Source organism: Charadrius vociferus, unplaced genomic scaffold (genome assembly GCF_000708025.1).
Source record: "Charadrius vociferus isolate BGI_N301 unplaced genomic scaffold, ASM70802v2 scaffold390, whole genome shotgun sequence".
NCBI lineage: Eukaryota > Metazoa > Chordata > Aves > Charadriiformes > Charadriidae > Charadrius > Charadrius vociferus.
In genome coordinates this window covers 1231615-1255807 of record NW_009646433.1, presented here as the reverse complement: position 1 = coordinate 1255807, position 24193 = coordinate 1231615, and the positions used below count along the sequence as shown (strand labels likewise).

At 46.5% G+C, this 24193-nt stretch overlaps 1 protein-coding gene across 1 annotated transcript; it reads left to right on the top strand.

Moving 5' to 3' along the window:
• Positions 1-1840: 1840 nt before the first annotated feature.
• Positions 1841-22645, top strand: ASAH2 (N-acylsphingosine amidohydrolase (non-lysosomal ceramidase) 2). Its single transcript, XM_009881648.1, has 20 exons — positions 1841-1979; positions 3709-3788; positions 4183-4332; positions 4915-5091; positions 5492-5619; positions 6218-6295; positions 7315-7435; positions 8859-8984; positions 9357-9443; positions 10395-10499; positions 10633-10714; positions 11197-11312; positions 13620-13714; positions 14395-14434; positions 15205-15300; positions 16168-16263; positions 16903-17052; positions 17882-17941; positions 18655-18743; positions 22450-22645. Exons 1-20 carry the CDS (start codon positions 1841-1843, stop codon positions 22643-22645), a joined length of 2211 nt encoding a protein of 736 aa, XP_009879950.1.
• The last annotated feature ends 1548 nt before the right edge of the window (positions 22646-24193 follow it).

The window sequence follows — 24193 nt, the reverse complement described above, 5'->3', positions numbered from 1 at the left end:
GAGTTTGGAAAACCTGGGGACTGATCTTTCATGAGGAATAGGAGTTGTGGCCAGATGGGAAGCAGCAGCCACCCCACAGGGTGGTCAAGCTCAGATGAAGCCAAGAGGAGGGAGAAAAATCCTGTTCCCAAATGCCTCGTGCACTGGAGCTGACCAGTGCAATCCCAGAAAGGTTATTTTAGAGAGGTTGGCGCCGTTTGTAACTTAAAATAAATACACTGGGGGGGAAAAAAACACTATCATCTCCTTGTGTGGTAAAGATTATTGATTGGTTTCTTCTTATCTTGTGCAGTGCTTGACTCACAGGGCTATAACAGCGATAATTTTCAAGCTGAACTTTTCAGCTTGAAACAGGTCTCAAGCTGGGAGACGTTCCTGTAGGTGCTGGGACTCGGCGAGGCATCTCAGGTAAGTTTGCATGAGATCTCACCGGGATTTCATAGGACTTATGTTTGCTTCTTTTAGTATTACTTTGGCAGTTTAATCAGTCGGGGAAAAAAAAGGGAACTGTGATTGCTTATCGTGCAGATGTGGTTAAGGCTGGTGCCATGATATCGATTATCTGGACGGGTTGCGGTGCTGTGCAGCTGGCTGCCAATGCCATGCTTGGAGAATAAAAAGGGGAGTGAGGAAACCCATAATATTTGGTTTGTTGCCACTAGAAAATTTGCTAGGTGGAATCCAGCAATGATCGTGACTGCTGTAGCTCACCATGGCAAAAGAAGCTAAGGAAGGTCACCTATAGCAAGTCTGGGTGACCACTTGGCTCTCTGGTGATGATGTTTCTCATTGCAACCTTTCCGAGAGCGTAAACGCTCATTTCAGCAGTTTTTTTGTGCAGGTTCATTGCTTCCAGGGTGTACCATCTCCAGGGAATAGCCTGCAGGCATGAGCGTGACCAAGCCCCATGCCAGACCCACCTTAGGGCAAATGTTACCTCCAGGAAAATTAGAGGCTCTGCCTTCCCTTTCTGGTGGCGTGTCCATCCTTCCCCATCTCCATTCCTGTGACAGTTGGGCCCCAGCAGGGCCAACGCCACAGCTGCAGCAGGCTGCTCGGGGCCGTGCCCAGGTGAGTCGGGGGCATGCCCAAGGATGGAGACCTCCCACCGCTCTAGACAAGGCACCAGTCCTTTGGCCAGATCTGTGGTTCTGTCACAGGCAGAGAAATGGGATCTGCAGTAAGTTTTATCTGCTCATGCATCTGAGGACACATGGAAAGCTCCAAAGCTATTTAAAAGGCTTATTTCTACCTTGTGCAGATGCTTACAGGAAGGGCAAAAGGCATCTCTTTGCTACTTCCCACCAGGCAAGACTGAAGCCCTTGAGGCAAATCTCAGGTACCGGAGCAGGACAAATCAGAGGTCACCAGAGCTTTTATCAGAAAAGGAAATAGCATATTTTCCCATAGCTGTATTTTGAATAATTTTTATTGTTAATCTTTAACCCAAAACAAACCTCTGTCCAAGGAGGAAGAACAATATACAAAGAGCTCGGTGTACGGTCAAGGAAACCGGCATCTAGAGGGTCTTGTCCTAGAAAGCTGTCACAACCACTACTTTTTCTAGCCAGGAGAGAACAGCACTTGGACATGCAAGGGGGTGTGCTTTTCTCACGCTGAGTTTCCTGAGTTTTGCCGTCTTAAGCAGAGTGAAAAATAAATCTCCACTTCCCATCCTTACCACTGCTGCTTGTGTGCTCTGAGACTGGGATGGGCAACAGAAACCATCACCAGGTCTTTCAGAGTGCGATGTACTGCTCTGGGTGGGACGTGCCCGACATCGGGGCTGTCCCATCTGCCTTCCCCACGGGCTCCTCTCTGCTTTCACAGTGTCCCCGCCATGAGTGGGAAGAGGTCCAAGTGCTCCTTCTCCCGCCTGGAGGTGATCCTGATCGTTTGCCTGGTGGTGATGATCGCGGTGACCACGGTGCTCCTCATCCTCCACTTTCTCGCCAAAGAGAGCAACGGCTCGGATGCAGGTAGAGGGCCACTGGACCACTGCTGAAACTTCATAATCTTCTCTGCATGTGGTCCTCTCGCACAGGCATGGCACGGTGCTGTTGCTGGCCTCTGCGTCAGGAGCACGGTGGCCAAACCCGATGCGAGCATCTCTCGGGGAGCAGATGAGCAGCCTTGGGGCCAGTGGGTGAGGCTGGCTGCAGGGATCCAGACAACCTCCCTTCCCTCTCTCTGCCTGCTGGAGGGGGTCCCGGGAGCCCCTCGCTGCCGACACCGCACCAAGGGCTTCCACGGCTGTGGCAATCCCATCACAGCTCGTTTATGCCTCCAACCCCATCGCCAGGCGTGGGGCAGGTGGGTGTCGGGAGCTGCCCAAAGTTAACTCTCAATTGATTTCTAATGTACCCCACGCTTGTCCTCTGGAGAGATAAAATCTCATGGGAGAAGGAAACATTTTGAAGCTTTCGGTGTTTCCATGTGGCAGGAGCTGTTTCCCAGAGCCAGGGACCTCCCCTGCACTGGACAGGGCATGACCTGACATGTCAGCAATGGGACGTTCCGATTTCCAGATTTTGATCTCAAATTGGATGTAGTTCACACTTGCTTCATGTTTTTTGGTTGTAACACGAAAGAGTTTTGCATAAGCCATTCCTCTCTGTTGTAGCTCTTGGAGGAGGAGGTGGAGGAATGGTAATTTTAATGGGTAGTCCTGTTCACTCATGCCATTCTAAATGACATGCCCTATGGTCAGTCTGTGGCCACCATTGAGTGTTTCACTTCTCTGTTTTAAGTGACAGCCTAGGAAAGACCAGACTGGGAAGACTGAGTGTCCCCTTCTCCCGATGCCCTCTCTTGAGCAGTAGTGGCTGGCGGGGGAAGACTGTGAGAACAGATCGAGGACATGGAAATATTTTCCCCACAGTGTTATCTCAGTCTCCAGTGATTTGTGGCTCTGGGATTTCCTGAAATGCAGTGAATTCATTATATATATATATTTTTTTTTTTTTTTTAATTGAATAGCCCCCGATGGCTTTTCTTCCATGAGTTTGTCCAGGCTCTTTGTCTGTCCCGTACAAGACCCTAATGAGCCATGATCTCTTTTGGGAGTCCTTTTCCCCACCACTTGCCTGGAGATCATTGCCCAGAGGTGCTTTTTCCCTTCTTTGAGCTTCTGCTGGCTCTGCTGGGATTTTTTTTTGAGACTAGGACACCAGCGCTGGACACAGGACTTGCTGGAGGCACCAGGGCGGCATATGGATGTGCCCCTCTTTCTTCTCTAGTCCTTTTGCGGTAGCTCCTGTCATGCAATCCCCTTTTTCTCACTGCTGCTGAGCTGATTTTTTTTTTTGTGTGTGAAAACAGCGTTTACACCGTCAGATCTGTTTCCTGCACGGTAGTGGTGGGCTTGGAGAGCTTAAAGGGCGAAGCTGGGCTTGTTTCCCCCTCACTGTGAATCACGACACATTTCACACGATGCAGTGACCCTGTCGTGTGAGCTCCCTCTGCAGTTCTTCATGCCTGGTCCAAACGCCTTAACAACCTCAGCACACTCAGACCACCTTGACAGCCCGTTGGAGACACAAGCGGACATCAGCATCACCCGGCTCCCCTTGTCCACGGGCCTGCTGGGATCTCTGGGGATGTCAAACAGGTTTCAGGCATGCGATCCCATTAAAAAGGCTGGGTTGCCTCTTCTGTCCCTGATTCTGCTTGCTCATGTGTCCACTAATCTACTATTTATTCGTATAGATTCTGGTGAAGCAATAGCAAACTACTTACTGGGTGTAGGTCGAGCTGACTGCACGGGACCTGTGGCAGAAATTCCTCTAGTAAGTTGGGGGAATTGAACACAGGGTTGGTGAAATACTGATTTTTGTCATCTCTGAGTATTTTTTTGCATGACTTCTGGTTTAGTGGCTCTGCCTTGCCAAATGGTTGCTGTCTTAAAACATTAGGTGAAATGTCTTTGGGGCTTGGAGCAACCTGGTCTAGTGGGAGGTGTCCCTGCCCATGGCACGGGGGTGGAACTAGATGATATTTAAGGTTTCTTCCAACCTAAACCATTCTACGGTTCTTGCAATCACAGGGCAAGATAATTGCAGCTCTGATTGTTCAGATGTTGAATGCATCCTCTCACGCTCTGGCAAATCTACTTAGAAAAATAAATGAATAAATAGCTCAATATTTTGGCTGCGTGGGCTTGATGGAGCTCTTCCCTTCCAGATGGGATATGCCAACCCAGACCAAGTGGGCGGCGGACTTCTCATGCGCCTCTACAGCCGAGCCTTCATCGTGGCAGACCTTAATAACTCCAGGCGAGTAGTGTTCGTCAGCGCTGAGATAGGAATGGTGTCTCAGAAACTGAGGCTGGAGGTACGTGGCTGGAAATGAATAATTGGCAGAGTTTGGGTTGTCGCTGGTATGAGTATTAAGGTTGTAGTTATTGCTAAATAATACTGAGCACAGCAGCACATTGGCTGTTTGCTTTGGGATCTCCTTGCAGCACGATCTTGGAGAGACGTCATGTCTCTCCTGAAGAAGAGCTTTTGATTCCTCAGCAAATGAGGCTGGCCTTTGACCATGCTTTTCTTAGCAGAAAAATTATCACGAATACATTTGAATCACGAATATATTATCATGGTGCCTGTGTAATGCTGGGTCTCCAGCACCACAGAGGAGAGAGGGAGATGCCAGAGAACTGGGGACTCCTTGGACGACCTGGGCTTCACTGCAAGTAGGACATAGAGGTCCTCACTTACCAGATTTTATTGTTTTAGAGGCTCCTGCCAAGTCAACAGCTACAACCTACTTGTCGTGACACCAGTATGGGAGTATCAGGCAGAAAGAGAAGAGCGAGAAGATGAATGGTTGGGTTTTTTGCAAGGGCTGATACAAAAGTCCATAGCCTTTGGGCATGAAAAGGGTTTTTTTTTAGGACCACCTCCTTCCTCTTAGGTGCTCAAGAAACTGAAGAGCAAGTATGGGGATCTGTACCGACAGGACAACGTCATCCTCAGTGGCACACACACGCACTCGGGGCCTGGTGGCTACTTCCAGTACACCCTCTTCTGGATCACTAGCAAAGGGCTAATCAGACCGTCCCTCAATGCTATCGTGAATGGCATCGTAAAGGTCAGTGTCGTCCAGTCTGTTGACATGAGGGCCCATAAACGCAGAAAAGGTGGGGGGAGGTATGTCTGTGACTAACGGAGCTCTTGCTGGGATGTTTGTGGCAGTACCTCCCAATGATGCAGTCTTGAAACACGCTTGGAGGTGGGTTTATGCTTACCAGTGAAATCAGATAAAAAAACCAGAAGTCATGAAGTCTTTCTTTAGAAAGAGGCAGTTTTGGGTGGTTTCAAAATATTATCATAAATTTCTAGAATTTTAAACTACTTAAGAAAAAATAAAAATCCCTCAAATTCCCAATACAATGTTGGGGACAGGCAGGGAGGGAAAGAGATTTTTTCCAGAAAATGTCATATATGGCTTACACGCATGGATTAATATTCCCTGCCTTCCTGCTTTTCAGAGCATTGATATAGCGCATCAGAACATGAAGAGAGGAAGGCTTTTTATAAACAAAGGCACTGTAGAAAACAGTCAGATCAACCGAAGCCCTTTCTCCTATCTTGAGAATCCAGCGTCCGAACGAAGCAGGTAAAAGCTCCTTAAGCAGGAGGGAAACAGAGCCCTGAAGAGGACCATCACCCAGCTGTCTTGCAGCTGGTGTTTCTGGTCATTCATGGGATGGTTGAAAATGTGGAGCAAAGACCATGGTAGAACGACACTGTTGCCATCCTGGGCGCTTGGGTGTGTGCATCCCCAAAAATTAGTTGCAAGAGCGGGCTTGAAAGTTGTGGTTGCCCCCTGCAAACATGGGAGGCATTGGTCAAGGATGTGACCTTATGCTTTGCTTATAAACAAAAAAAAGGAAAAAAAGTCTTTCGTAGATGTTAGCATTTGAGTCACATGGCATTCAAGTCCCATCCTTGGTGCATGAATTTGTATTTGGAGAGAGCTGCTCTCTGCATCCTCTGGAGAAGCAGCACCTGACGTCAGCAGCAACCATAACTCTTCTCTTACTTTCACAGCTCTTTCCAGATGCTCCTCTGAGGTCTCACTGCTCCCTGGTAATATCTGTAGTAACCTCTTCATTTCCTTGCTCAACCTAGTGGAGATGTAACGTGTCTGAGCAACGCAGAGTGCGACCACGGCTCTGGTGCTAATGTGATTTCCCCGCTTCATTTTCAACCAGGTATTCATCCAACACGGATAAAGAAATGGTGATGCTGAAGATGGTAGATGGGAATGGACAGGAGCTAGGCCTTATCAGGTACTGACCACCAAAGCAACACGTTTTTTCTCCAAATCCTCGTAAACCACAGTTCTGTAGCAGTTTTGTCTTTCCGCACAAGCTCTCCTTCCCAACGCTGACCCGTGCCCATAGACCATTGGTCATAGCTCATGACCAGAGTGTCTCTGAGTGCATAAACCAGGTCAGCGTCCCTCATGTACTCTGGGAGATACAGCAGCACCTGGCCCACCTACAACTGGGCACATCTCCTGGCATGCAAAGGCATCTGGGGAAGATGGCCATGGCTGGTCATCTTGTAGGGGTGCAGAAAATCCTCTCTGGGGTTCTTGCCATGCCCCTTGAAGCAGATCCCAATCCCAGCATCTCCAGGACCCTTTGGGCTCCTCTCCTCTTGGTTATTTTCTTTAACACCCCATGTTTTGTGGGAAGCATGCCATTCCCACAGGCAGCATTTATGACGCCTGTCCTATCAACAGAACTGTGGGGCAGCATTCGGCCATACGAAGTTCAGAGCCCAAGGCCAAGCAAATGAAGTAATGCGCAGTAACAAAGCCGTAATTGTGTTTTCCTCATTTAGAAGTCACAAGCCAGAGTCTGACTGCATTAAGAGGAAGAAGAGGGTTTTCTTTTTTGTAAGAATGAAAGCGTTCCTTGTTTTCCCTTTTTTTTTAACAGCGTTGACCCCCTTGCTTTGAAGCAAGAAAATAAAATTCCCTCCAAAACAGATTTCTCTGGACTCAGAAGAGAATCGGTTCAGATCTGAAATAGCCCTTGGTGGCCCTGATAATTAGAGTGCCAAATTCGTGTGGCCTCAAGACCTGGACCATCATAGCCATGAGCTCTCCTGGTCAGGAAGGGAGAGGATGGGAATAACTCAGCCCTTGTTAATCCATCCCTAGGTACCAACAGTCTGCGTTTGTATTCTCCCAAGGAAAATTCCCATAAGTCACTTGCAAATATACAGATTGAACAAGTCAATAGCCAATATGTAGACTGAGCAACCCATTTGCTATGTGTGTCTTCTGACTCCTCTTCAGCTGGTTTGCCGTGCACCCGGTCAGCATGAACAACACAAACCATCTTGTGAACAGCGACAACATGGGCTACGCGTCTTACTTGTTCGAACAGGAGAAGAACAAGGGGATGCTTCCTGGAGAGGTGGGAGTCTTTTCAGACTACTGAAAATAACGGAGGGAAAGTGCTGCAACAGGGAGGGGATGGTTGGTGCTTTCTATAGGCCAAAGTGGGTTCTTTCAAACAGTGAAACAGGACAGCACGGTAAAAGATGTACTCTTTGATTTATTTACTTTCTTCTGCTGGAGAAGAGAAATTGCAAGGTGTACTCTCGACTCTCCAAACTAGTAATCAGTGGCTTTTATTTAGATTTCAGGAATAAACCAAATTGATTTTGATTCGACTATTGGAAATACTAGAAAGACACGTGTGGGACACTTGATCCAAAGGGATCGATGTATTGCACCTGTGGTGTGCCATCAAGTCTGTGGCCAGCCCCACTTCTTTCTTACGGCTTCCAGACAGTTCTGCCTTCTGATTTTCATTTATTCAGAAGATGTGCCATCCTCAGAGTACAAACACGGCTCCTTTAAAAAGCATTATTTCCCCTGAAATGTAAATACAGACATGAACCCATCTCACAGACACTCACACACAGGGTGTCCTGTGTGTTTCTCCAGCATGTATGTTGAAACAGTTGTCCAATTCCTATTTTGGTACTCTGGGCAGAAGAACACGTGCAGTTCCTACCAATGATGGAAACTAAAGGAAGTCTACCTAATTCCTGCTTGCAAATGTTTCTTTTTATAGTGGATTATCTAAAGGCTTTTAACAAGACTTGACTCCAGTGCGTAGTTACGGGTGCAAGTCAGTGCAAGTTGACGTGCATGCATAGCTAAGGAGTGTTTGCAGGTTCAATATTGAGCTGTATGGTCTGCTGGGCACATTGTGTCTAGCAGCCATACAAGAAAATGGCTTAAGAGCTGGTAATATATCAAAATATCTGGTGTTGACACATCCCGTCTCGAAAAGAGTGAGGGAGAAAAATCAGAGTATCTGTGAGAGCTGAATTCAGCTGACACTCAGTGTGTAACCAGCCTTGCTTCTAACAAGTACCGTTTGATGTGAACTCCTGCAGTCAGATCCAACAGCTCTCACCCAGTAAATCAGTCATGGTGAAAGCCTGGCAGAAGAAAAACCCTGTGCAAAGTGCTACAGTGGTCCATTAACATCTGATCAGCAACATGAGAAACTTGGGGGGGAAGAGCTGCTGCTGAGGTGGAAGAGGTAGATGAAGAAATGCTGTCTGGGGTGGTGTGAAGTGTCCCCCTGGAATGGCAGTTGCACCTTGTGCCGTCCTATTCTCCCTTGCTCTTCCTGCCCCTAACCCTTGGGACACTCCTAAATCCCCATTCCAGTCGTCCCAGTCACTTCAGAAATGTTTTACTAGCATCGCGTGCTCATCAGCTGGCTGGAATGCCAGCCGTGACTGCAGGGAAAGCTGTGGGTGATGTTTGCAATCACCGCAAGGCACTGAAGTCCACCTGGCCATGTCTGGTTTTGGCAGGGCTCTTTCGTTGCTGCCTTTGCGTCCTCCAACTTGGGAGATGTGTCGCCCAACACCAAAGGCCCGTTCTGCGTAAACACAGGGGACTCGTGCGATAACCCACAGAGCACCTGTCCCGTGGGGGGGGTAAGTATTTCTTACCTGATCTACGTGAACTTCTGATAAGGAGAAAACTCGGGGTGGAGCAGCAAATACAGAGCCATGTGGTGGAGCCCTGTGCATGAAGAGGACATAAAAAACCAAATCACCTCTTTCTGGACTATTCTGGTTACCTCTTTCACGAACTTACTGTGTTGTGTCCTCATACACCCTGTTTTCTGGACATTCAGCCCAAACTCAAATTTACCTCACTGCAAAGTTTAGTGTAGTGACGTGGTGCCCAAATTTGAGATGGCTCGCATGAGGAAATTAGGTCCCACAGTATGATAGTCCCACTTTGCAGTGCCACATGTTCTCCATATTAACTGATTGCTAGCATTTAAACAAATTTCTTAACAGGCAACGATGTGCATGGCCATGGGTCCTGGTAGCGACATGTTTGACAGTACAAGAATCATAGGGCAAAATATCTACTTGAAAGCAAGGGTAAGTGATATTTTGCTTTACGAGCGTGTGCGAATGCTGTTGTCAGAGGAATGCATGTCCATTTAAGCAACTTTCTTGCACCTGTTTTCGTGAATGTTTGTAGATTTAAATTACTCTGAAGTCCACGTTTATATGCTTAAGGAAAAGTTTCCTGATTATTCAGAAAGCGCGCGCTTTTATTCAGGTACAGCATTGTGGGTGTTGCAAGTTGAAAATACTGTTTTGGGCTTTTAATCTCAATATTCCTTGTTGGCATATAATGTGGATATTGCCCCTTATAACCCCCACCTCCCTCCTATGTATGCATCTCAGAGGTGTCACGATGGGAAAAATCACTGGTGTTGAAGACTCTTAGAGACACCACCACGTGTTGGCCAACTTTGGCATCAGACTCCCAACTGAAGGTAGAAGTGAGCTAAAATGTGCCAGCTTAAACATCCACAAAAGATACTCATCTTGCCCTGCTTGACTTTGCATTTACTCAGCTGGTGCCCTCCACCCTATAGATTCCCTGATGTCACCTGTGTCCTTGGGCTCAAAAGTCACCTGAATTTACCGGTTCCCCTTCTATGGCTTCATGTAATGTGAGAGTAGTCAGTAAGAGGACATTTTTTGGCACCATTTCAGGGACAGCAGCTTGGAGGGACTGGAATGGGTCCAGCAGAGGAGTAAGAGCAGAAGGCTTGATGGTGGCGGTTTCCTTTTAATTGCCGTTTCAGATGCTTGCCCTGAAGTCACTCCAGGTTGATCGTGACTTGCAAGGGAAAGCTTGTCCCAGTCACAGTGGCCCGGCGTGTGTATCAAATGGCGAGGGAAAACATTGCTGCCGTTTTTAACGCTGCGGTCTCAGGTGTCAACAGAACCAAGAAATAATTCATATAGATGAAGCTCAGGAGAGCTGAGTTCCAGATTTCTCCTTCCTCAAGGATTTCTACCTTGTGTGTCCCTTAGGAGCTGTATGAAAGAGCTTCTCAGGAGGTCACAGGACCCCTCAGCTCAGCTCACCAGTGGGTAAACATGAGTGATGTCTCGGTGGAGCTCAATGCCACACACACGGTAAGAGCGGGAGCTGCAGGCATAAGGAAGGAAGAAATGTTATATTCTCACAGCGGGACTCAGCACGCTGAGGGGAACTGGTTTTAAAATACCTCTTTTTCATTCCCCCACCCCCACCCTCCTTCTGATTAAGGTTAAAACATGTAAACCAGCCCTAGGATACAGCTTCGCTGCCGGGACCATTGATGGAGTGGGGGCTTTCAACTTCACACAAGGTAATTTAGGCAGCAGATGTCAGTATGGCTTCACGGGGGAGGACAAGGGGCATCCCCCAAATAGATTCAAACCCCCAGGCTCATTTAGGAACATCAACAGCTGGTTGAAACACAGTCTCCAAAGGGATGTTTTTTAGGAAGGTGTGATCTTACAGCCCCCTCGCAAGTTTGTGTTCATTAGAAAGTTTCTGGAGAAGTGTACGACCATGCTCTGAAGGAAGGAGAGCGCTGGGTGGGGAGTGGGGAGAAGAAAGAGCTGGCTTTGGGGCAATCTTTCTCACTTGTTTTCATTACTGCCAAGATGAAGCTCAGCTGGGCTAAAGCTTGGCTTTTCAAATCACCCCAGAAAAGGGAGATAGTCAGAATCCACGGAGAAATATCTGATCCCACATAAGCAGGGAGCAGGTAATAAATGAGTTTTCTGTCCAATAGCTGCTGGGGCAGCTGAAGGAACAGCATTTAAAAGATGTTTCCCCCTCAAGGCTCAGTAGAAGGGGACCCATTTTGGGATGAAATCCGGGACCAGCTGCTGGGAGAGCCATCCAATGAAACGAAAGCCTGCCACAAACCCAAGCCAATCCTCTTTAGCACCGGAGAGGTAAGGATACACTGGTGTGTGCCCTGGGAAGTGCAGAGACTGCTGATCTGGGGTAGGTTTTGGTAGGGCACTACAGACAATGGCTGTGCCAGCCCATATGTTGAAGAACAAGGAGGGAGAGCGAGCTGCATGGGCTTTGAAGGCATGAAAACGGAAAGCAAGAAAAGAAGCATTGTTGTAGAATCATAGAATCGTTATTGCTGGAAAAGACCCTTAAGATCATCAAGTCCAACCATTATCTAACTCTTCCAGGCCCACTTCTAAACCATGTCCCTGAATTGTCGTTGGTTTGCATCAGAATGAGAGAGGTGGACGTTTTCTTCTTTCAGCGCGTCTTTTCCATATAACCTCCCAGGAGGAGGGACCAGACCCACTGCTCTCGTTAGGGTCAAAAAAACCAACTGAAGATCAGCCCTGGCCTAATTCTCTGCCTGTGAAACAGCCCTGAGCAAGGGTGCACAGGGAAAGCCAACGGTGCATGGACCTCAGCGTTGCCTCCTGGCAGTCTCTGGCTTCAGGACATCCTCTACTGGTGCTGAGATCTTCATAACTCTGGGCAGATTTTTCTTCCATCCTGCCCTTGGTTTCCTGCCTTAATCCATGAGAGGGCCTTTCTTTTTGTCATGTGTCAGGCTGGTCCAGGCAAAATGAAGTAACTTGTTTGGAAACTCCAGGGACTGTATCAACTTACCTTCTCAGTGTTGTCTTCAAGGGTTTCTGCTGGGCTTTGACTTCCTCTGGAAACATCCTGTTGGCTTCTCTGCTTATCTGTCATGTTTGTGCAACCGTCTTATAGTTCTGTGAGCTATAACATCAACTGATGCCAGACTTACTCACCCACCAGTAGAACCACACCAGGCTCAGGCTGGAGGTACCCTGGGGTGGGGATCCCCAGCACGCCCGCACTCCCAGCAGGACCAATACTTGAAGCTACAGCAGGTTGCTCAGGGCCATGTCCAGAAGAGTCGGGGCAGTCAGCAAGGATGGAGATCCCCCGCTGCTTGGGTCCCCATCCCAGGGATGCCCCACTCATGCGGGGAAGGGCTATGTCTTAGGGCCAGCCTCTGCAGAACTGCTGCCCCATGCTAGGGGCTACTTTGTCCTGGGCAGGACTTGGTGTTTGTTCTTACTGAACTTTCCCAAATTCCTATTTAGAAAGTCAAAAGAAAATTGACGCCCCGTTTTCCACCTGCTGCTCCCTTGGCATTATGCAAATGCACTGTAGTGGAGCAGGATCATGTCCAACGTCCTTTAGAGCACTTTAGAGGATGCCATCTGGGTGAGGTGATTCGTCGTTATTCCTTTCATCAGTGTCTTTAAAAGCTTTCCTGGTGTCGCTTCATGTTGGATCAGCTCTTCACCTCATCTCTCATAAAAAGAGGCCCCAGCGCAGAGCCTCGTCCCACCCCACCTCCTCTGTCCAGGCTGGTGCTCCTGAGAGTACGTTACACTTTATTCTTACCACTTTATCATCTTTTGAGCATTGTTTTACAGATGCTTTGGCAGGACTCCTGCTTCTGATGTGCTTCACAAGGTTTTGTCATTCACGTTTTGCTCCCCAAAAATCTTTTTGGCTTGGTGGAGTGGGATTTTGCATTTCATTTGCTGGAGCCATGCCACCCTTGAGCTCTTCTTGTTCTTAATTTCCTTTTAGTAGGATGCTTCATTGTTATCTAGCTATTTACTTTTTTTTAAGATGAAATGCTGTAGTGTGTGTTTTGGCTGCTGTCATGGCGCTGAGTCCGAGTACGGTGTGGTCCCTGCTAAGGGGTGGTTTGAAGTCAGGGCTGGGTCGAGGGTTCCCTGAGCATCACCCTCTGGGTGGCTCAGAAATTCTCCCCCTGCATCACAACTGAGGATGTGTTTGCTCCGCTAACAAGGAGGTAACTCGCATTTCCCATCACCATTGGGCTCTCTGATCTCACTCATTCGCTTTTGCCCTCCGGGTGAGATGATCAACCTTATTGATCCTAACACTATCCTTTGCCCATGCAGGTGAGGGCCTTCTAGGTGCTGCCCTGACCTTATTTACCACTTTGCCTTAAGTTGCCCTCTGGCAACACCTTATTTTTTTGCCTTACGTGTGCCTTATCTGTCTGTAATGGTCAGTCAACTTGCTGTACCTGTGGAGGTAAAATGCTTTCTCATGTGCCTGTCTACAAAGTAAATTTGTTTGCCTGATTTATGACTGTAGGAAGGAAAACACTTCAGCTATCCTTTTTTTTTTTTTTTTTCCTACTGTCCTACAATAGTCACATCCACTTTTCTTTCTTTTTTTTTTTTTTTTTTTTTTTGTTTTCACCTCAGATGACTCGGCCTCACCCATGGCACCCGGACATCGTGGACGTTCAGATCGCTGCCATCGGATCGCTGGCAATCATTGCTGTTCCTGGAGAGTTCACGTACGTATTTCTTTGCTCTTGTTCTATCCATTGCAGCTGGCAGCATTCCATCCAAACTGCCTGTGATACTTCTGCATGCAGGTAGGAAGGGGGTGTAGGCTAAAAATTGTCCCCAGTATATGATAGCTATGCGGGCACTAGACGTGTATGTCCACTGCGTGTACTTTCTTGTGTACTGTCTCCTCTGGTTGCCTGGGCTTTCCCCTTTTCTTCGTTCTGTAGACTAGCCACGGGAACGAATGAGTTGCAAACAAGCTTCCTAAATAATTTTAACTGTTCGTTGCACAACGCAGTTTCAATGAAGTGAAAGGAACTTGTTAACTTTGATTTTTTTTTTTTTTTATTTTTTTTTCACGCCACAAACACTGTAATGATGAATTGCAGTGACTGTCAATGGTACAATGGTGAAAATCTGAATAGAATAATGATTTATTTATAGCACCTTTTCTTCTACGCCACCCTGACCCAGGGTGCATCCAGCCTCACCCTGGCTGTGATGGTGCATGTGAAATGTTTAGAAGTGTTTTGGTTGAGCTCATCGCAGAGAAGCCTTAAGGGATGCTGAGCAGTGCTGCAAGCGCTGTGTGAATTTCTGGTGGTGTGCCGCGTGTCCAGCCAGCGACTCCCGCGTCAGCCCCCTGCGTTTCTGGAGACTGACATTGTTCCCTTAATGCCCTTAGGACCATGTCTGGACGCAGGCTGCGGGAAGCTGTTAAAAAAGTAAGTTTCTGAGGAAGAAGTTTCTCCAGAGCGCAGTGTATCTGGAACTTCGTGTTTCTTGATTCTTCTGGTTTTTCCTTTGCTTCCTCCCAGCTGGGTTCACAGGTCTCACGTCTCACAGATGTTTCCTTCTCACAACTGCTTCATACACATTCTGCGTGTGCTTACAGACATGTAGGAGAAATGGGTATCGTCCCCAAAAGGAGCCAATTGAGTTTCAATCCGTTAAGCCAACACAAGTTAATTCAACTGGGACCCAGGCACAACTGATGCTAGCAGGAGTTTTCCTCTAGGATGGAGTGGTTTAGCTCCTTAATCCCTACCAGGATTTTTCAACATGAGAACAATTGGGGGAAAAAAAAGGGCAAATGTATTTTTTCCGTTTTCCTTATTGATACATCCTATTCTCAGCTGCAGCCTAAATACCATCTTAATCTCAGATGCTGTCTCCACAACTCACAGAGCCTGTCTCACGTAGTTCTATCACCCATTTTTGGGGGAGTATACAGACATCAGCCTCAACCCCCCCCGGATTTATTGAATTTACTGGAGTATGAGCTCATTTCTCCTCTTTTTCTTTGGGAAGTGAATATGAGACATTAATAAAGGGAAATCACACTTGTAGGGCTGTGTTCCTGAAAACCAGCCCCCTCCCCACCGTAACTTTGTATTCTGTCCTGATTAATAATAATTATAATAATAATAACAACAAGAATATAACCGTGCGTTCAGCACTTGTTACAAGATAAGTGATTTATTTCCTTTCTTAGGAGTTTGATTCTCATGGTACACCAAGAATGGATGTCGTGATCGCTGGTCTGTGCAATGTCTACACCCATTACATTACCACCTATGAAGAATACCAGGTAAATGTTAAAATTGTGGGTTGAACATGTCTAACTCAGTTCAGCTTTTGGCTATATGGGGTGATAATTCATGCAAAATTATGTATGTTTAGAGTACTTTTCCCTTGCCACAAAAAGCTGAAGAATCTGTGGCAGAAATTACAAGACCTCTTTGTTTATTCTGGCCTAGATGACATGGTCCAAGGGCCAATGTGGTTTCCTGACCATAGCTCCTCCATACTCCTCACCCATAGAGTACGTATGGATGCTTTAATGTGGAAATGGTCAGACGTACTGAAGGGAGCTCCTGTGAGTTCAGGTCTGTTTTAGCAATCTCCTCATGACTTGGATGAATTAGAAATTATCTTCATACAGTGGCAAAATTGCCAGAAGAAAGATTTGGAGCTGTAGGGTCGTAAGGTGAACATGAATTGCAGTGCTGTGTTGCTGTGGAAAAGACCACAATGTAGCTTGCAAGACTCAGTTTTAAGGCATGGGAGATGCCTTGCTTTGAGGAAGATGTGGAGCATTGGATGGAATTTAGAAACCCTAAACTGGGAGGGAAGGTTGGAAAAACTGGGTCTGTCCAAAACAAAAAGTTGGAGAGGAGACAAGCTACATCATAAGCCTTTAAAAGAGTGAAAGAGTTGTGATAGCTGGAAGAGTGACAACCGGTCCTCCCTGTTTGTGATAGACTAAACAATGAAAAGGAACCTGAAATTGCACCAGAAATACTTAGGCATGTTGTTGGGCTGTCTCCCTGGCAGTGAGGGAGTAAATAAACCCCCACAGGTATAGTACTGATCTTGTCTTGGAGCAGTAGGATGAGCTGTATAAACTGCTCAAGCGTCCTTCAACCCCTCCTTTTCCAAATTTGTCCTTTGCTAGGTTCAGCGATATGAGGCTGCATCGACTATTTATGGGCCACACACCCTTTCTGCTTACATTCAACTGTACAGAGGACTTGCAAGGGCTATTGCTACGGTAATCAAAATTTTCTATATGCCACGTGCTGCTAGAGACATTTAGATCCTCTAAATGGTCACGGCTGTGTTTGTTCCCCAGTGAGGCTGCGTGATTGCTACTCTCTCTTTTCTCATAAGAAACCGCTTTGAGAAATTCTCATGTGGTATGAAAATAATTCCTGTAACGAGGGTCTTATACCTCTTGAGAAATTCTGGGGTTTTTTTTGGTTCAAAGCTTAGGAAATAGGTACCTCCAACCTTTCAGCGTGGCCTGAAGTTGCCTCTTTTCTACTAAGAGGGGAAAAAAAAATCTGCTACGTTTCTGCTGTACATGGCAGTGTTGATCACCGGTGTATCTACAGACCCTGTGAATGGGCAGGACTGGTGGGCGGGTGCTACCTCCTGAAGTTGTGGGATATTCTGGAGGGTGGACTTGGGGGGAACAGGGCAGCGGGTGTCCTGCAGAGACTGCTCCTGCATGCAGAGCACCGATGAAGATCCTCTTGTTTGTTTTTACGCTCACTTTATTGCCCTTGTTCTTAAAATCTACCAGTCTAAGCCATGGGCTTGGATAAAGAGCCACAGCAGTGGTACGATTCATTGGGGATATACTGGTTATCTATGTGTATGTATAATGAGCACCACTTCCCTCTCCCAGAATACTGTTCAGGATTTGCCACGCGGTCCAGAGCCCCCAGTTTTCAACATAGGTAACTTCACTTTGGTGCCTGCTCTCACCACCGATCGCGCGCCAACCAACAAGACATTTGGGGATGTGCTACAAGAAGTGAGACGAGAGTATCGAGCGGTGAGAGCTTCAAGGATTTGATAGAACCTGTTTAGGAAATTGTCTCTAAATTCTTACCCCTCATGGGAAAAAGTTTGTGTTTTCTAAAGTGTTGTGGTGCTCTCAGATCAAAAAAGTCTCGTTGCTCTTAGTGGGCATGGTTGAAGAGGCAGAGACAGAGCGTTTTCATGTCAGTGTCATTTTACTGAATGTGATTAAAATGGGTGAATGAAGGGGAAAATAAAAGTCCTTTATTCACCGTGAAGAAGATTTCCCCTTCTGCTTCAACATAAAATAACAGTTGATGATTAAATAGGCAAATTTTGTACAGTGATTCTCTACACGCAGAAATCAGGTCACCTTTGATGCCTCTGGTATGGAATGTAAATGAAATAAAAATGTCAGAAAGAGTTCAGGTTTTGATGCTCAAAATTTAGGTAAGGTGTTCAGAGCAAGGACTTTAATCTCAGTAAGTAAGTACTCAGTAAGTACTACCTCCAGCAGTAAGGTAGGAAGAAGGCAGGAAGGCATGCCTGAAAATCTCACCTATTTCCCTCCTGCTTTTGCATAGAAATCTTATGTACTACGGTGGAACTTATCCATCGAGGATAAATATCCAGCAAGGCACAAGTGGAATGGCAAGGCACAGAATGCCAGTTCACAGTATAAATTGCCCATTGCTATCGCAACAGTTTATAACAAAATAACAATTTAAAACCAACCAAACAAACAAAACCCCACAAAAATCTCCAATCAAACCACTAAAAAACTCCTGTGGCCTCTTCAAAGGGTATTCTTAATGTGCAGTATGCTGCTCAGCCTTTAATATAAATCTCAATTTCCCCCCCAGAGAGAAGTTGCTGAAGTGACTTTTGTGGGCGCGAACCCCAGGAGCTCTGCGGAGAATGCGGTAAATATGATGCAAAGAAGCTGCAATTGGGGATGTTTGGCATTAGTGACCGTTTAATTACTGCCTCCGCCTGATGCATTTTAATCTTTGACATTCAGTTTTCAGAAGGAGTAATATCATCTGCTTCCAGTGCTTTTTTTTTTTTTCCCCCCTCTTTGCTGGGAGTTCAGAAGAAGATAGTTTCTCTCTTTAGCGTGTGCTTTGGGAACTCACACCACTAGAAAGCTTTTGGGGCAAAGTCCTTAATTTGGTCAGTTATGGACCACTCATGATCTCTTCATACTATTGAACTCAAAGGCACCCATACTGTGTGTTAGGCCAGATGCTCTTTCTTGGTCAATATCCAGTGCCATCCACTCATAGCAAGCGCGGTCTCTGGTCTCCATTTTATCAGTCCTAATCAGCATTATTTTAATAAAACAAAGAAAATTAGAAAAGTACTTAATTTGTCCCATCACTCAACTTGCATAGGCATTGAGAGCAAATATCTCACCTATCCCTTCTCTTTTTCATGATTAAATTATTTATCATTTTCTGCATCATTTATTAGCTTAAATTTGTGCTTTGGCTGTGAAATATAAGCATTTTTGCCAGTAATTACTGCATTTTCCAGTAAAGCACACAGAAGCAGTTCTCCAGTTTAAAGTGACACAGAAATGTAGAGACGTGACTGTCCCTTCAGCGTCTGGCTAACTCTGTTATTTTTATTCCAGACTGAACACAACTTCCTGACGGTGGAGAGATACGCCAGCGCCTCAGACAGCTGGCACGTGGTACAGAACGATGCCTCCTGGGACACCAGGTGGGTGCCCTGACCGGATTTCCCTGTTCCACAGAATCCACAGAGTCATTTGGGTTTAACCTGGTGGGCTTCATTTCAGAGCCCCCAACCATAGGTTTGTCTTGTCCCTGCAGAGGATGCTCTCTGGGGGTGGATCAGTCCGTATTTGGGTGGTTAACTTGTCAAGACCACAGTAATAGTTCTCCTTGGATCTATCTTCTGCAATGAAGACTTCTAAGTTTGGAGAAGGTAGAAGGAATAACATGAATTGCAGAAGGTTCATGGTCCAACTTGTTCGTAGCCTACATCCATCCATTTGCTGTGCTGTGCCGATGATAGGATACCAAATAGAAAATGTGATAGGGTTTTCACAGGGAATAACTGGCCGGTTTTGCTGTGCATTATAAAGTAGAAACGGTCAACAATTTAAAAAAAAAAAGTTTGTGAGAAAGCAAATTTAAGGTTACAGAATCAGAGAATCAGAGAATCACAGAATGGTCAGGGTTGGAAGGGACCTCTGGAGATCATCTAGTCCAACCCCCCTGCTAGAGCAGGGTCACCTACAACAGGTTGCGCAGGACAGCGTCCAGGTGGGTTTGGAATGTCTCCAGTGTGGGAGACTCCACCACCTCTCTGGGCAGCCTGTTCCAGTGCTCCACTACCCTCAAAGTAAAGACGTTCCTCCTCATGTTAAGATGGAACTTCCTATGGTCAAGCTTGTGCCTGTTACCCCTCATCCTATCACTGGGCGCCACTGAAAAAAGACTGTTCCCATCCCCCTGGCATCCTCCCTTTGAGGATTTATCAGCATTGATAAGATCCCCCCTCAATCTTCTTTTCTCTAGACTAAAGAGACCCAAGTCCCTCAGCCTTTCCTCATATGAGAGATGTTAGAGATGTCAGTCTTAAGGAAAAATATCCAAAAGCAGCAAAGCTGGTGTTACCTTTCACAGTTACACCAGAGGTCAGCCCACGAAATAGAAATACCAAAGGCACCTTTTGTCAAACCCTTTGATTTCAAGTTACTCCCCTGTTTGAATAAAACCAGACATTTTCCCATCTGCCTCCGCAACGTACCTGTGAGAAACCGGACCCCCAAAAATGCCCATCTTGGGGGTCTTCTGACCTTGCAACGTCCCAGTGCAAAAACAAGGTGAGAGAGGCAACATTCTCGACAGCTTGGCTTCATCAGGAAAGTCCTTCTCTGGATTTATGATGAGCATATGATAGGGCATAATTGTCTCTTCCCAAGAGCAACCAGCTGCTCTCTAAACCTAATCCAGTAGGCAGGACCCTGGCTGTCCCAAGGCAGGAGATGTATTCCTACCTGCCCTTGGAGCTCTGCGTTTCTAAGCGCTTGCCCTCTGTTTAACACTTGCGCTATGTCACCTTGTCACTCTCATTGATGTCACCCTTTCCGGTCAAGTTCCCTACTTGTGTGAGGGAAATGATGGCATTTTATCACCCAATAGACGTAGCTCTGCCTTCTTCCCTCCTCTTCCAAAAAAACAACAGATTTCCCAAGATCTTGGCCAGCAACGCTGAAAACGTTTAATAACACATCACTTGAGAAGATGTTAAAAAAAGTAAAAGTGCAAAACTTGAAGAATACGCTGCCGTGATACTGGAAAGCTGGGAATCTAGACATCTTCCTTTCCTTCCTTGGCTCTCTGAACGATGCTTATCTACTTCTGCTGATAAGGAGGAGGAGCTCTTTGGCTTTTTCCTGCCTAAAGGGGCTGGCCAGAAGGCAAACTCATGCAGACAGTAATGTCTGCCTTCCTCCTGCCCCAGGGAAATACCAACCACCACAAGAAAGGGGAAAATGTTCTGTTAAGATGAAAACGAGTCACTTTTTACAATGCCAGCGTGTTAACCTTGAAATGTCAGTCATTAAGACGATGAGGACAAGGAGAGTCGAATGTTTTTACTAGATATTAGTGGAGTCAGACGGTGGTTTTTTTAGTACTGGAAAAAACTGGTGTTTGATACCATTGAACATGCTGACATGGCAATAGTAGAGTACCACAAGAGAACGTGTCGTTTGTTAGCTTAGTGTTGTAAAGTGTTAAATAACTTAAAGCTGCATTTGTAAAATGCATATTTTCAGGGATCAAAAGATACGAAGGTTTACTTAGAGGAGGTGCATCTTTCGGGGAAGGAGATAGCTGTTATCTGCCCTTTGTCCTGCGCTCGCCATCGCAGCAGGGACAAACCCGCTGCAGACTTGCCCTTTTGCTGAATGCTGTCTTGGTGTTTGCCGTGGAGAAGTGCTTGGCCCCACCCTGCACCGGCCATGGGGGCACTAATCACTTTCTTGGGACTGTTTAGGAGGAGAGGTTGAGCTACAGGCAAGAATTTGCCTGGCCCTGCCTTTAGCAAACAGCCGACAGAGGTAAGAAGACACGGTTAAATCCCCATGAGCTCATCTGTGAGAAGCCTCTTCCCAGGTGGGATCTGAGCTATGTTCCAGTTCCCGAGTCCCTGGGGGGTGGTCCTGTTTCACCAAGCCTGGCAGGCAGGATAGGGAGGAGAGTGGCCGGTGGCATAGATCTATCACAGCAGCATTTTTAGGTCATGGCATTGCAGCCGTGCTCAGGCTGCAGGTCTCTGGTCCAACCCAGCTGCCAACAGGACCAATGTCACAGCTACAGCAGGTGGCCTGGGGCCATGTCCAGGTGAGCCAGGGTGGTCCCCAAGGATGGAAATCCCCCACCACTTCGGGCCACCACCTCGCTGTCATCTCCCAAGACAACATTATCTTTGTGCCAAGATAAGCCGGTGCAATCCACAGCCAAAACCTTGGACAAGGGCAACCTGCAGACATGTGGGCCGTGTGTCAGCTTGTGGTCTCTGTTTACCAAACCAAATTTCCCCCATCGTTCACTGTTTTTCACCCAGTCCTGTCTGTAAATACTTATTTCAATCTTCTCAGTAAGACTGGCATAGGGAAACTTTTTATTGCCGTTGCTGGTGAATCAACATATTTTGTTCATCTGCTTCCTCTAGTTAAAGCTCTGAAATGGGAGTGCTGTCTCAGTAGGACTTGATAACTCTCATGTCTGGCCTGGATACAATAAGGGGGATATCCAGCAGTGCCCTTCATTGGCAGTATCAGAAGAAAAGCAGGTTAATCTCCTTCATCTCCCCAAGAAGTGCTCCATCACGGCCGGCTGAAAAATCCCTCTCCCCTAGATGATGTGTGGCTGTCTGTAGAGTTTTGAGGTTGAGCAGAAGTGGTTTTGCACAAGGAGTCTGCAAAAGAAAATGGGACTCTGATGTGGAAATGGGTGCCAGAAGTCCTGAGCTCAATTAGGACAGATTTTGCTTGTGACCTTCAATAAGTACTCACCTTCTTGGTTCAGTCCTCCCCTCGAGCAGGGAAGACTAAGCTGATGAATATTGCTCATAGAGGTTATGTTGTACGGGGTTATGATATGGAGTTGGGAATGTAAGAACGCATTGGTAGAGATTTTCTTCATCTGCAGAAAGGACGACTGACTTGTTTTTCCATGTTTCTAGATATTTTTCAGCCCTGCTGGGTTTTGGGTTAGCTTGTTGGTTGCTGCTCCGATAGCCTAAATACATGAGGCAAGGTTAAAAGCAGCTCTGAAAATACACTTAACTGGAGTGCATTCATCTCATTCCACTTAGTGAGCTCTTGGGATATTAAAACAAATGAAAAGTGGGTTTCTTTGCTGACTGCAATTTTTCGTTTGCCTGCTAGGTTTTACTGGACCAAAGGTGTACTTGGTCGGAGCAATGTGACTATTGAATGGCACATCCCTTCTGGCACAGAGCCAGGCATCTACAGGATACGGTACTTCGGGCACTACAAGAAAAAACTGTCTAGTCTTCCTAATCGTGCTATCTCTGTTCCATTTGAAGGCACATCTTCAGCATTTGAAATCACAACTCTGTAGGTGATCTGGTTCGCTAAAGGAATTGTTTCCTTTGAGCAGTAGATTTGGTATCTGCGACGTTCACGCTGCACGCCTAGGAGGTATTTTTTTGTGGCATACATGACTCTATACATCCTCGCTGTCCCGCGAGTGCTGCTGGTTGTCCTTTGCTGTGCAAAGCTTGACTTTTACCAGCAATTCAGTCTCACTAGTCCAATGTGTTCTCATTCAAGCGGTTCCTGTCCTGGCCAGATCTTGTTGCAGTTGATTCTTATTGTAATAAAAGATGTAACTGTTTTTCTGTAGTCATTAAACAAGTGCTTATTGATTACTAATAGGTGCTCTCAGAGAGAATTAGCACATACTGGGAGCTAATCCAGGCCATAAAGTAGTCCATACAATTGAACCCAGTCCATAAAACTGGAAAGAGCTGCTGAATTCACAAGGCATCAGAAGAGAAGACTCCTCAATCATGCTTGAAGTGCAAAGCTGACCTCTAAGGATGGTAAAGGGATAAATAGGATTGATAATAATCAGAGAGGTTTGAATAGTATTTCATTTAATCATTCTGGTTTAGGGCATTTGGAGGATTCATTCTCTGAGTTGAAAGCCACCATAGACTACGGGTGGTGGGTGGGCAACACTGTCAGATGAAGCGAATTGCACATAGTTCTCCATAAATCAGTGGTCTCGGTTTCACAAGGGCCTGATAAGAATGGCTCTGTAGGGTCCAACCTCAGACGTCTCAAGTAAGGAAAGGAAGGCCAATCACTCGCAAAATGAAATACTCAAGTGGTTGGCAGTCTTTTTCTACTAGACTGTGCTATTGCCTTTCACAAATGTCACTATTGAACTGACCAGCGTGCTACGTTGGCTCAGTGCTGCCCATCACGTATGGGTTTGTGTTATTTCAAGAGGATGATGGGTAAGTTTTTGGAAGAGAAAGCTCTGAAAGCTCTCAAATAATTACAGGTGTCCCAAGAAACTACAGATGGGCTGTAGGTCACCAAGTCCCTGGAAGGACCACACATGTTTGTTCTGCTTTTACGGCATGAAGACATCACGCATCTGTGGCACGGTCCAGAGGCAGGGTGCTGGGCGAGAAAGACCTTGGGGCTGACTTTGTCCACTCTTGTCTTTGTGTTAAGCTCCTGCCCAGCCCTCCGACAACAACAAAGGGCAACAGATGGCATTTTACCCCCTAAGTATCACTTTGGCACACATCAAAAATATAAAAAATAAGGATGCTTACGTGTGCCGGGGGTTGTTTCAATAGGAGGGTGTCATGGGAGAGCACTGGGGTCACACCAGGGGCCATATGCAAGATGGGGATTTTGGGAGGGACCTGTTGGTGAGGGAGAACCTACAGCTACTAGCAAAAGGTGACTGATGTCCAACCAGAGCAGGGTTGGATTTCATCATAGTAAGTTTATATTTCAGGTAGTGCAGATGGAAATCAGTAAGAATTGGACTTATGAGTTAAAGCTGTGGGTGAGACAGCTCTGAACAGACCTCAGCCTGCTTCATTTAAACATCAGGAAGGACACAAGGTGAGCAGGCTCTGGCTGG

What these genes read in the sequence shown, in the direction of transcription:
- ASAH2 (XM_009881648.1), top strand. Translation starts at nt 1,841, where the DNA reads ATGAGTGGGAAGAGGTCCAAGTGCTCCTTCTCCCGCCTGGAGGTGATC. An exon ending in CCAGCGTCCGAACGAAGCAG is followed by an intron (nt 5,620 to 6,217) that starts GTAAAAGCTCCT and finishes ATTTTCAACCAG; the next exon opens with GTATTCATCCAACACGGATA. An exon ending in AGGGGATGCTTCCTGGAGAG is followed by an intron (nt 7,436 to 8,858) that starts GTGGGAGTCTTT and finishes TGGTTTTGGCAG; the next exon opens with GGCTCTTTCGTTGCTGCCTT.